The sequence below is a fragment of the Mandrillus leucophaeus genome, unplaced genomic scaffold (genome assembly GCF_000951045.1).
Source record: "Mandrillus leucophaeus isolate KB7577 unplaced genomic scaffold, Mleu.le_1.0 Scaffold801, whole genome shotgun sequence".
NCBI classification, from domain to species: domain Eukaryota; kingdom Metazoa; phylum Chordata; class Mammalia; order Primates; family Cercopithecidae; genus Mandrillus; species Mandrillus leucophaeus.
Window position 1 is genome coordinate 757,676 of NW_012108709.1, and position 13,536 is coordinate 771,211.

General features: G+C 47.0%; 1 protein-coding gene across 1 annotated transcript in view; it reads left to right on the top strand.

Annotated features, from left to right (window-relative positions):
- Positions 1–13,536, top strand: part of DOCK1 (dedicator of cytokinesis 1) — a 545,861-nt gene that overhangs the window by 489,710 nt on the left and 42,615 nt on the right. The window contains exons 45-48 of the mRNA XM_011967590.1: positions 5,574–5,663; positions 7,226–7,330; positions 12,265–12,406; positions 12,541–12,619. Of these exons, the coding sequence (XP_011822980.1) occupies positions 5,574–5,663; positions 7,226–7,330; positions 12,265–12,406; positions 12,541–12,619 (416 nt within the window). The remainder of the gene's footprint in view (positions 1–5,573; positions 5,664–7,225; positions 7,331–12,264; positions 12,407–12,540; positions 12,620–13,536) is intronic.

Genomic DNA, 13,536 nt, shown 5'->3' on the forward strand with positions numbered 1-13,536 from the left:
ACCCGGGCAGTGGCTCCTGTATGATCCGGGCAGTGGTCCCTGTATGACCCGGGCAGTGGCTCCTGTATGATCCGGGCAGTGGTCCCTGTATGACCTGGGCAGTGGTCCCTGTATGACCCGGGCAATGGCTCCTGTATGATCTGGGCAGTGGTCCCTGTATGACCCGGGCAGTGGTCCCTGTATGACCCGGGCAGTGGCTCCTGTATGACCCGGGCAGTGGCTCCTGTATGACCCGGGCAGTGGCTCCTGTATAATCTGGGCAGTGGTCCCTGTATGACCCGGGTATTGGGTCCTGCATATCCTGGACAGTGGTTCCTGTATGACCTGAGTAGTGACTCCTGTATGACATGGGTCGTGGCTCCTGGATGACACAGGCAGTGACTCCTGTATTACACAGCTGTGACTCTGATTTGACAAGGCAGGGATTCCCGTGTGATGGGGCAGTGGCTCCAGTATGACATTGCCGTGTCTGGTCCATCTTGTGCACACTTGGGGTGACTTTGGCATCATTACTGCAAGATCAGTCAGCTTTCAACTGCAGACCATCTTTGCTGGGGCAGGGAGTCAGGCCTGAGTCTGCCTCAGAAAGGTCTTCGCAAAAAGTCAGTCCTGCACCAGATCAGTCAGTGCCGGCTGAGCACTCCAGGAGGACCAAGGATGAGGCCTGGCTCAAGGAAAACGTGAGGGGCCTGGAGAGAGTGGACATGCTTGAAAAGGGTCTCCATTCCTTGCAGCACAGTTGCGGGCAACACCAAGACTAGCTGGGCCCTTGGAATCATCCAGGCCCACCTCACCAGGGCCACCAGCCTGGAAGGGACGCTGTCACTCAGCACGCATTGAGCAAAGAACGGACTGAACGCAGCCTCCTGCTAGCCCTGAGCCTCCCTGGCCCCTGTGCTGCTGCTGACGGACCTCCCCCAGAGCTCTGGATTCTTCCACACCAGTGATTTTAATCCATTTTGATGTCAGAGACGTGTGTGGGACTCTGGAAATTCAGAGGGTAATTGAGTATGACTCTTTTCCCAATAACTGCTGTAAAAAAACAGAACAGATGAATTTTAGAAGGATGTCTGAAATGCAAGCATCCTATAAAGTATCTCCACTGGTGAGTTACTTACAGCTAGTCAGCAAATGAAACCAGAGTCGCCCACCAGTATCCTGGTGAGTCATCGCCAGCCTGAATTATTAGAAAGGGACGGCTGTCCCGGCTGACATCTTGCCTTTCATCTGCTGCTGCTCCCTTGTCCTGTAACATCCATGTTGTCATCCTATCAGAATCATCAACATCACCTCATGGGTAAGAAATCAATTCCTGCTACATTCTCTACAGCTGCTTCTGTCTGGGAACTAAGGAAGGAGTTTTATTATAAAAGAAAGTTTTTATTCCAGTTTCTATTCATGGAACTTGAAGAAATGGAACTTCCTGAAACCAGCAGGTTCAGAAAAATAGAGAGAAGATTATCATCTCAAAAGAACACATCTCATATCATCTGGGGGAAAGCAGGGGTGGGGAGACCGTCCTCCGTGCTGCAAGTCAACCGGCAATTTCGAGAATGCCATAAATTGGATTAAAGATTTCGCATCAGAAAATAAAGTTGTCTGCTGATGCGGGGCTTTTTCATTGGGACTGTGGCAAACCTGATAAACCTGTAGCACTTCTGAGAACGGAGCCAAAGCAGGGTGTTCAATCGCAGAGGCTAAAGCGCTTCTTTCACTGAGATCATCTAAATCTAGATCCTACTGAATCTGCCTTCTCTCTGGCATGGAAACGTTGTCCAAGGTATTCACGTTGGACGTATGAATTACCCACACTCTCTTTAAAGCCCCATCCAATTAAAAGGAGATGAAATCTCCTTGATGCAGAGGCCTTTGAAACACGCTGGGGGTAGTGGGGAGGGATGAGAGATACATATTTACAGGAAATCTGATAGAAAAGACCACCATGTAACCTGAGGGTGAGTCTGAGAAGATATTTACTCAAGACTTGTATTTCTTTTAAAAACAATTACTTTTGATATGTATCTAAAGTATCTCCTCTGTCATTTAGGATAAAGACAGATGAGGCTTTTACTCAGGAATGAATTAGAAGCCCTGGCATTCTAGGAAGCTAAAGACTTTGTATCTACTTGCAGAAAACTGAAACAAATAATAATAATAATCTGGTGTAAGAGACCTACAAGGAAAGGTAATGTTCTCTTTGAAATGGAAATCTGCTTAGAGAGGAAGTGGTCACTGGAGCTTTAAAAAAACATTAAAAGTAGGGAAGTTCTCCCTTCCTAGAAAATGTGAGCTGGGGCTCTAGCAGGGGACACACGAGAGACTTAGAGCAGCAGACTGAGATATTCCAGAAACGGGAGGCAACGTTAAACCCTCAGCAGGATGGGGGAGACAGATAGGGGCTCTGGAAAGGGACCAGGTAGCAGAGTGGGGACCGTAGGCAGGACGTCTTGGGCCACCTCCTGCCCTCCCTGGACACTGGTCCCAGCTCTGAAATCTTTGTTTTCTTTGGCCTTGCTTTTATTTTGTTATTCAAAGTATTAAAATGCCGCTCTGATTCTAGAATAACTTTTACTCTCATCGAAAATAGCTGATGGCTTCTTTACGTCGTGGCTATGACAGGAGTATTTTGGGAGCATTTAAATAAAACAATGATCTTAAGTTTATTAGGTGGCTCTGAAGTGAGTGAGGCTTCAATGGGGTCATCCTATAGAAAGAAAAGGCAAAGGCCAGCGGGCAGGTGGGGGCTCAGTGCCAAGGATGACCCATGTTTAGGGCTTGGCAGTCTGTCTCCCCTGTGGGAACCTCGAGTTCAAGGCCAGCCTGGACTCTTCAAATCATCCTGGCAGGAGGTGGGAAAGCCGCTTGGAAGGGCTGCTCCGTGGCCATCAGGAACAAGGACTTTCAAAAAGGCCACGCTGGGTCAAGCCCACCGCTTGTCTGCTGTGCGTCCTCGGCAAAGCTACTGACCAGTCTGATCCCTAGATTCCTTATCTGCAAAATGGGTGTAATGCAGATGCCCACCTGACAAAGTGATTGGAGGCCTTAAACAGGAGACTATAGGTGGCTGGACAGAGTAAGCTGGGAAAAGCCGAAACCACCTTTGCAAAAAAATTAACAGTGAGGAAACCATGTCAATAAAAGAGATCTAATCGAAATCCTCACCCGCCCCCTGTAACCAGCTTGAGGTGTTTCTAGCTCTTGGGAAACTGCCTTTCCCTGGCACTGTCTGCGACCAATTATTATTTTAGAGAGACAGTGTAACAACTGCCTGACGGTCACTTGACTTTACTGGTAGGATGTCAGGGCAGCCTGCTCCTGCCCCGCTCAGTCATGCCTCTCCTATAATCATTCCTGGGCTTTGGCTAAGCCAACTCTGGGAGACCTCTAGTTTAGAGTTTAAATGATAATAGGCCTTCTCTAAAACTCAGCCACCTTTATAAAGCTAATGAAAGGCCATCAGGCTAGGAAGAGGAGAGAAACCTGAATTCTGCTAAGGTGTAGACTGGTCACAAAATACGCAACTTCACTATTGTAAATTAGCCTTTTGAGATCTTTTCCGATTTTTTGCTTGTCTGACACCTGGCTCCACCCAAACCACCAGCCCCACTCCTGTGGCCCACCTAGAAGCAACTCAGCTCAAGAGGGCAGCTCTGATCCCCTATGATTTCGTCTCCAACCCAACCCATCAGCAGCAAGCATCCATTAGCTGGCCACCACCACCCCTTCCCCCAGACTGCCTTTGAAAAGCCCCTCCCCTGGGAGCCTTTGGGGAGACTGATTTGAGTAGTTACTGGCCGCAAATCCGTACGGCTCTGCAGCAACCTCAGTTCTCACCACCTCAGAAGAAGGAATTCGACTGAGGGGCATAAAGCAGAAGAAGAGACTGAGGCAAGTTTCGGAGCCGGAGTGAAAGTTTATTAAAAAGTTTTAGAGCGGGAATGAAAAGAAAGTACACTTGGAAGAGGGCCAAGCAGACATCTTGGAGGTCAAGTGCCCCATTTGACCTTGGGCTTGGGGTTTGATATGCTGAGCTACTTTCATGTGCCGCTTTTCCAGTGGAATGCCCCTGGAAGGTGACCAGTTAAACTCCGCCATGATGCCTCTCAATTCACATGCTTGAGCCCACTCACCCAGCTCCTGAAATCTTACCAGGAAGCTGCTGATTACCAGCTTGAGGTGTTTCTAGCTCTTGGGAAACTGCCTTTCTCTGGCACTGTCTGCGACCAATTATTATTTAGAGAGACAGTGTAACAACTGCCTGACCGTCACCTGACAGTCACCTGACTTCGCTGGTAGGAGGTCAGGGGAGCCCTCTCCTGCCCCGCTCATGCCTGACTAGCTACCTGCTGTAACAGCATGGCTGGCCTTATGTCAGTTAAACTCTTTCTTTACTGCAAGGCCTTGGTCTTTTTTTGTGCAGCTGGCGGGTGGGGGCTCAGTGCCAAGGGTAGTCCAGGTTTGGGGCCTGGAAAGCCTGGCCTGTTGGGTGGTTCCGAAGCTGTGTGGTTCCCTCCTAATGACTGGTGCTACCATCCTGTGGGAATGACGGCAGCTGAGAAGTGGTGATTCGTGGCTGGGAATGCAGCATGTAGGATGATAGGAAGCTTTCCTGGTTGTAAATCAGCATTCAACAGTTCTGTTCACTAAACCTTCTCAGGCAGGCCCTGGGTTAAGGTCCAGAGGTTTTCCAGGTTGATAAAGCTGAGCCCCTGTCCTTATGCTAGTTTCAGTACATTGCCAGAAGTTTTGAGGCAGCAGGATCCTGGGTCTTGGTGGAAGCACAAAGGAGGAGAGTGGGAGGCAGCTTGGAAGGCTTCCTGGAAGAGATGGTTCCTCTGATTTTTCCATGGTTTTCTCCAGTAATCCACTTTGTTTTTCCCAAGAAAAATAAAGAAAATTCAGGCCAACTATCTATCAAAAAATTATTCCACATGTGTCAAAAGCGTATCAACATTTTAATCACTGATTTAGAAAGTAACTTACCTTGCAAAGTTCCCCCTTTTCAAAATGATACCCAGCTTTATATCCATAGCATAGTCACACACATACATCAAACTTTCTGCAAGCTTTAGTTTAGAGTCGAAGTCTGCCCTGATATTTGTGATCTTTGGTGATTTTCGACATAGCATTTTGTAGGTGGATGGCATGGGAAAATAGCCAAGTCAGGCCCCCAGTTTCTACATAAATGCATCCCACAGCCTCTCTCCACCCTACAGTTCCTTTTCCCTGGCTCCAAGGCTGTTGGGACAGATGGGCTTCGGGCCCCAGCTGGCAGCAGGGGAGCAAGGACAGAGCAGTGAGGAGTGGCCGACAGACTGCTGTTACCGTGGCCAGAGGCCTGCGTGTTTGACATGCCAGTGATTGACCTCTTTGACCAGCTGATGCTGTGGGTCACGAGCCAAAAGACAGGAGCTTCAAGAAAATATTTGTATTTTTTCAGTGTTACTCCCATAGTGTTTCATTTCTTCAAATGTACTTCTACACTGTTTTATTTTGAATGATTGCATTCCTGTTTTACTCTTCGCACAGTTCAGGCCTCAGTGTCTCTTTCTTTTCTTTGTTTCAACTCACAGATGTGGGAGGAGGCCATTGCCTTGGGCAAGGAGCTAGCCGAGCAGTATGAGAACGAAATGTTTGATTATGAGCAACTCAGCGAATTGCTGGTGAGTCTTTATTTCTTTTCATTTAAATCAACACAGGCAATCTCAGCTGGTTTTTCAGGAATTTCTCTTTCCATGTCAACGTTGGGGTTCACCCCAGACACTCTGGGACCCGAGCCATGTCCCTCTGTTTTGCCTAGGAAGATGGTTTTAGTTTATTTGCTGGTTGATATTTGGCCCATAAATATTTACTTTTTAGTCCCAAGTCAGCTCTTATAACCAAACTCTTAAGGCTTCTATGAACAAATTGTACGTAAACAACTGCTGACCTTGTATGTAGTGGTCTTGACAGCCCAGGAGTCTCTGAGCATTTGTACTAGTTTAAAACTGCCCCCAGGCCGGGTGTGCTGGCTCATGCCTGTAATCCCAGCACTTTGGGAGGCTGAGGCGGGCGGATCACGAGGTCAGAAGATCGAGACCATCCTGGTTAACACGGTGAAACCCCGTCTCTGCTAAAAAATACAAAAAATTAGCCCGGCGTGGTGGTGGGTGCCTGTAGTCCCAGCTACTTGGGAGGCTGAGGCAGGAGAATGGCGTGAACCCAGGAGGCGGAGCTTGCAGTGAGCTGAGATCGCGCCACTGCACTTCAGTCTGGGTGACAGAGCAAGACTCCGTCTCAAAATATATATACATATATATTTGTAATTTTGATTTTATAGTTATAAATGCTATATATTATTATTGTTGTAAAAATCACCTTTAATAGCACCACCATTGGCTGGGCACAGAGGCTCGCACCTATAATCCCAGTACTTTGGGAGGCCGAGGCAGGCAGATCACGAGGTCAGGAGATCGAGACCATCCTAGCTAACACAGTGAAACCCCGTCTCTACTAAAAATACAAAAATGTTAGCCAGGCCTGGTGGCGGGCGCCTGTAGTCCCAGCTACTCGGGAGGCTGAGGCAGGAGAATGGCGTGAACCCAGGAGGTGGAAGTTGCAGTGAGCCGAGATCGCGCCACTGCACTCCAGCCTGAGCAACAGAGTGAGAATCCGTCTCAAAAAACAAAAAACCTGACCCCTTCTATGAGAGAGGAATGGACAGATAATGACCAGACCTTTCTTCTGCCATGGGAACACTGTTAGTTTCTAATCACTGCCTCCTCCAACTTGTCATTTTTCTATTCAGCAGATCACCTTAATGATGTGGGAATGTGTGTCATGAATTTAGAACGAACGATTCTGTTCTTTTAAATTCTCCTTGAATGTATCCCACTATCTGACCCATACCTTTTAAAAAGTACTAAGGGCCAGTCATTTAATCAGAAGAAAACGCATTTCTTTGGCACCTCTTCGATTATTGAAAACACCCATAAGTCACAACTGTTTGCTGAATTTGGTCTTGTTTGTTCAGATTCCTTTGCGAAATGATGGAGAAGGAGTGAAAAATAATGTCAAAACGATGGAGTGAGATGAAATTCAGGTGCAGCCTGAGTACCATCTCGCACCATCTCCCTCTCCCACCCTATAGAAGTTGCCAGAGCTTTTAAAGAGCCCACAAGAAGAATCCAGAGGCACACATGCTTGAATACTCAAACCTGAAATGCATTCTCTTTTTTCCTTCCAGAAAAAACAGGCTCAGTTTTATGAAAACATCGTCAAAGTGATCAGGCCCAAGCCTGACTATTTTGCTGTTGGCTACTACGGACAAGGGTTCCCCACATTCCTGCGGGTAAAGTTTGATTCTGCCTAATCTGAGCCATGATTGTTCCCCCAGCAGAGAATCCCCTTCCCGTTCTGAGGAAGGCTGGGGAGTTTGCATCCGCATGGCAAGGTGCAGCTCTCCACACTGCCATAGCTTGGTGGTTAGCCCAGGGCACAGAGAGAGGCTGACAGGATTTTCTTTGGTTGCATATAACCTTTCCATCTGATGTTTCCTTAAAACGACCCTCCTTCAGAGATGTACGTGTATTATTTTAATTGAGGTGTGGTATGTGTAACATACTATTTGCCATCTTAACCATTTTCAGGTGTGTAGTTCGGTGGCATTCACACATTCGCATTGTTGTGCAGCCAGCACCACCATCTGCCTTCAGAACTTTTTCATCTTGCAAAACTGAAATTCTCCATCCGTCAAACACTGCCTCCTCATTCTCCCTCCCCGTAGCCCCTGGCAGCCACCATTCTACTTTGTGTCTCTATGAATCTGACTGTTCTCGGGACCTTGTATCAGTGGAATTGTACAGTACTCGCCCTTCTGTGTTTGACATGTTTCACTCGGCCGAATGCCTTCCAGGTTCATCCAGGTTGTAGCATGTGTCAGAACTTCACCCTTTTTAAGGCTGAATGGTATTTTGTTGCATGGAGAGGCCACATTTTATTCACTCATTGATCCATTGATGAACATTTGGGTTGTCCCCACCCAATATGCTGCTGTGAAGATGTATGATTTTAATTATATGGGAAATTGGAAGTGGATCTGTATGGCCACAGTGCTGGAAACTCCAAATCAGGCTCCATCCCTGAGACAGGCGCATGCTTTCGGACATGTGATTGAAGCAGTAACCGTGATCACCTGCCAGATGCCCGTTTCCCAATATTCACATGAGGCCAAAGGAGAAGTTATATAAATATTAAGAATGCTGCCTGGCCTACCATAGAATTGTTTATACATTTTCTCAAAAACACATTCTTGGATGGCATTGACCAATGGGTCATGATTTCCTGATATTTCTTACGACTTTTTTTTTTTTTTTTTTGACACGTGGTTTTTCTCTTATCCTAGGAGGCCATGTGTAATTGCTCTGGCTTTAGGAAGCAGAAGCTCTGTGTCTTGAGCACGGCTGTCTGGGGCAGTTGAAACCAGTTGGGTGATTCCACTGGTTCCAGACGTTGCTCATTTGGGCTCCTGTGTTTCCGATTCCACGGGAGTCACTAATAGTGTGAGACACCTCTTCATCATGGTACCCACAGGATACAAACTTCCCCTTAGGAAGGACATGTCCCTGTTGACAGGAGAGCCCCACAGTTCTGGCCTGCTCCACGAGGTGAGGCTGGCTGCCCACTCCTCAGTATCCTGCCTGGTGATGGAGGCGTCTGGCCCTGTCCTGGTCACTCCTGGTCATTGCTGGTCAGCTTCTCCTCTTGCCTTCATCGTGCAGCAAAGACAGTGGTTGATCAGAAGCACAGATTCTGAACAAAGTCTTCCCTTCCAGAGAATGAATAAAGGAGGCTTAGTTACAAGCTGTGAATTAGAGACAAGTTTGAAATTAGCTTCATTCTCAATAAAAAACAAAGCTGAAAGGTGGAATGAGCTTGGAGTTAAAGCCACTTACTGTTGCTAAAGGCTTTAATTCGAGTGTGTGTGCTCCAGAACATACATCTTTAAGAAAGGGAGAGAAGTGGACCAAGCCATGGCAGCCTTGTGCAGTGCTTGGTGTTAAATGGTGCGTGTGGCCCCTGTGGATGGAGATCTACCTCTGGATATGTAGGCACCAACTCTGGATCCATGCAGGATGGTTATGCCGGAGTCCAGAGCAAGGGAGCAGCCTGCATGGAATGTTATGTGAGGGCAGTGCCGGGTGCGGAGGACATGTCACAGCCCCCAAGCCCAGTAGACGCCAGGTTGTGCCAGGAGCTCATGCACGGCAGGCTCCAGGGACGGTCCTGGGTCATCTCCACCACCAAAAGGACAAAATGAAAAGTCCAAATGGGGGTTAACAGGCTTGGTTAATATTCAACTGACTTTCCCGCCACACCTGGATCATTCTGCGGGGCTGCAGCAATGTATTTATCACGCTTCACAGATCACCTGGCAGGGGTCAATCTGCCAGTGACACTAGCAAGTTACCAAAAAGTGTGCGGAATGTTTGAGTGCTTCATGCCCTGCTGGAGGGGAGCCTCCAAGAACTGACTAGCTGTCCCTTTTGCTTTGTTTTTCTCTAAAAATTGATCTCACTGTTGTTTGTGCTCATATTAATATTTATAGGTCTTACAAGGAATAAATATCTTTGACTATATGTTCATTTTCCCCTTGTTTTCATGTTCGAAGGGATCATTTCAGAATGCAAAGTAACTGACATTTTCAGAAAATGTTATTCGTGTTTTTATCTATAACTCACCAGCGTTTTTCTATTACAGTTTTTATATACATTTTTATTATTATGTCTTTCTTATGTAAAGCATAAGAAAAATGCTTGCTAGTTTCATAGTAGTCTGTTGTACATTAAATCTTACTGAATTTTGGAAGTGTGTGGCTTTATATAGCCTTAGAAAATATTCAAACTGTGTATTTATATTTCTAATTAAGACTACATTTTATCTGGTTTCTGCTTGACTTTTTTTTTTTTTTTTTTTTGGAGATAAATAGAATATTTTTCTTCCATAATGGTACTTTTAAGACATATCTAAGCACAAAGTGAAAAAGAATTCAATTCTTAAACTGGTTCTTTTTTAGTGATTTAGGAGAACTCAGAATAAGCTGGGGCGAGGGAAGGGGATTGTCTTAGTCCACTGGGGCTGCTGTAACAGAATACCTTAGACTGGGTACTTTATAAACAACAGAATGTGTTGTTCCCAGTTCCGGAGGCTGGGAAGTCCAAGATCAAGGTGCCAGCAGATTTGGAGTCTGAGGAGGGCCATTCCTCGTAGATGGCGCCTTCCACCTGTTCTCACGGGGTGGAAAGGGCAGGCAGCTCTCTGGGCCCTCTTTTCTAAGGCACTGATCCCTTTCACAAGGGTGGAGCCCCAATACCTAATTCCCTTCCAGAGGCCCCACCTTCTAATACTGTCACCTTGGTGGTTAGGTTTCAGCATCTGAATTTTGGGGGCTACAAACATTCAGACCACAGCAGGGATCAGTTGATTCAGTGTCATACAATCTCTCTTAATCCTTTTGAAAATCCATTCGTTAGACAAATTTTAATTTGACTTCAATCTTGGTCTTTAGGGGATAAGTGTAAAAATATGCATCAAGGTGCTGTCCTCTGGCTGCCTCTGTCTGTTCGTCTCCCTCTCTGGCACCTGTCCAGGAGTGACTGCAGATGGGGCAAGGCTGCCGCTGACTTGGGAGCAGCCAGCCTGGAGGTTCTTTCCCAGCGTCCCCTGATCAAAGAACAGAAGCACCTCAGCAACCACATCCCGTCCTGGAAAGCGTTACCCCCAGACTTCTGTTTCTTATACCCCGGTGACTCCTGCTTGCTGTCTTCTCCTTGCGGCAGTTTTCATTTCAGTTGAGACAGCCCTAGATGGGACAGGGTGGGTGGGGGGAGGCAGAAGGCTTCCAAAACCAGCAGCAGCATTACACTACTCATTGGCCCCTTTCTGTGACCCAGTTGACACTCAGAACACACGTGTTGAATTCGGGAAAACAGGGAGACCTGTTATATCTTGCAAGAAAAACGTTCCTTACAGGTGTATTTACAGAGGACTGTGTCACACTCAGGCAGAAAAGACCTCAACAAGACAGCCTTGTGGAAGGAAGAAAACTTACCTACTTAACTCCCCTCCACGCCGCAGGCTGCCTAGCCTAGCCTAGCCATCTATAACAACCCCAGTGGACTGACACTCCAACTTGGAATTTATGGAGGTGACAAAAGTGTCATTGGAGATGGACCAAACCCAGCCCTTCCAAGAAGAGCTCTGTGTATTTTATCTTGACATATGTTGATGAATAATGACCTGCACAAGCACTCCTGAGTGCAGGAAGGGAAGTCCTGCTCTCCGTCCTTCTCCAGTCACTCCCTCGGGGGAGGCCAGGAACTTAGGAGCTCTGGGCTCTGGACTGCATCCCTTCCCCTCGGGTTCTGCTCACCCCGACTGTGTCTCACAGGAGTCGGCGCGGAGTGGCCGTGCTCAGGCGCTGGGACCCCACCTTAGCTCATGCTCTCTTAAATTCCTTATGGCAGAATGGGCCGGGCGGTGGCTCAAGCCTGTAATCTCAGCACTCTGGGAGGCCAAGACAGGCGGATCACGAGGTCAGGAGGTCGAGACCATCCTGGCTAACACGGTGAAACCCCGTCTCTACTAAAAAAAAAAATACAAAAAACTAGCCGGGCGAGGTGGCGGGCGCCTGTAGTCCCAGCTACTCAGGAGGCTGAGGCAGGAGAATGGCGTAAACCCGGGAGGCAGAGGCTGCAGTGAGCTGAGATCCGGCCACTGCACTCCAGCCTGGGCGACAGAGCGAGACTCCGTCTCAAGGAAAAAAAAAAAAATTCTTATGGCAGAATGAAAACGACTTCATTAGGGCCTACCTGAAAAGAAAACAAAAACCAGAAAAAGCGTGGACATCATTATCCACTTGCCCTGGCTGCCTTACCCCCTTCTAACCCTTTCATGCCCGCTCTATTGTAGGCTTCTGAGTGTTCATTTGGTTTTTCACATCGTTTTTAAATCAGTTGTTACTGTCAAGATGAAAACATAGCACAGATGTTAGTAGCTCAGTGTTGAGTGCCTCTTAAACAGTATTAACTTACGTGCTTGATGACCATGTGTTCTTGATTAACAAAGCCAACGCAAGTTAAAAAAAAAAAAAAATTACAAGTTGTTCTTAAATTCAATGACATTTTGTAAGAACCCGTAAGGCATATTTTAAGACCAGCACATTGCGTGTGAACTCTTCGTGGCCCTTTCTCTGTGGTGTTATTAAATGAATGTCACCCTTTCCAGGGAAAAGTTTTCATTTACCGAGGGAAAGAGTATGAGCGCCGGGAAGATTTTGAGGCTCGACTGTTAACTCAGTTTCCAAACGCCGAGAAAATGAAGACAACATCTCCACCAGGCGACGATATTAAAAACTCCCCTGGCCAGTGTATCCTTTAAGACAACCGCATCAACTCTGAAGCCGTGGCGACGCCGTTCATTTGGGTGGTTGGGTGTGATGGGAGGCCTCTCTCATGGTTGATGTCTGTGCTGCTTTAGCGATCCTTAACCCCCTCACCTCAGATATTCAGTGCTTCACAGTGAAGCCCAAACTCGATCTGCCTCCTAAGTTTCACAGGCCGGTGTCAGAGCAGATTGTAAGGTAATCATCCCATTTTTCTTACCCAACATGAGGGTTGTAAGAGGCTGTGTGGACAGATCTCTTCCTAATGATTCCACCTTTTAAAGGATGATTTTTAGCCTTTGATTCGCTTTCCAAATGCTCTTTCTGTCCTCTTTGAAGAGCAAGGGAAGCTAATTATTTTCAGCATCCAAAAAAAGTGAAAGGAGATGTTAATCCGTGTGCTGGGAGTGTGCAAAGCCTATTCCTTTCCCAAAGTCAGCTGACGGCAAAGACCTAAGCGGGCAGTGGAGGCCGTCTGGTCTCCTTTACAGGCCTGCCCCACGGGGTACAATCTCCTAGGGAGCTTCCCAGCAGTGCATCCTGCCCATTTCCAGCAAAGCCAAGTCCATACACGTGAGTGCGGCCTGAATGTTTGCATTTCGAAAGGTGGGAAATGGGATTTGCACATTTGCTCCTGGTGACACACAGGAGAACCCTTCAGCCTCACAGCACAGCAATTCCATAATGTAGGATTATGAGGGGGCTTTTAAGCCCCCTGAGTCAACTGTCCATAGTTGAATGAGGTTTTCTGCCTGTCGGTTGAATCGCACCTGACTTAGCAATGGCGTAGAAAGACCTGCTTTAACAGATGTATTTGATACTAAGACTTCTCAGTTCTGTTTGATCCATGTTCCGGTGAAAATGTTAATCTCTTTGATGACTTCATATTCCTTAGGATCTGCTTCATTTTGCTTCCTGAAGTTTGGTGGATTCTTTGACCTTTCATCGTTTCTTTGACCTTTCTTCAGCAATAATGGGAAATAAACGGGGACCCCATGTGTTTACAAATGACTGCTCTCACAAGGCATACATTTTAAGGGTTGCAACCTTTTTTTTTTCAGAGGCCTTAAGCAAATAGTGAAGCTTAGAGCCTTCTCAGATGCAGTAGTTTCTGT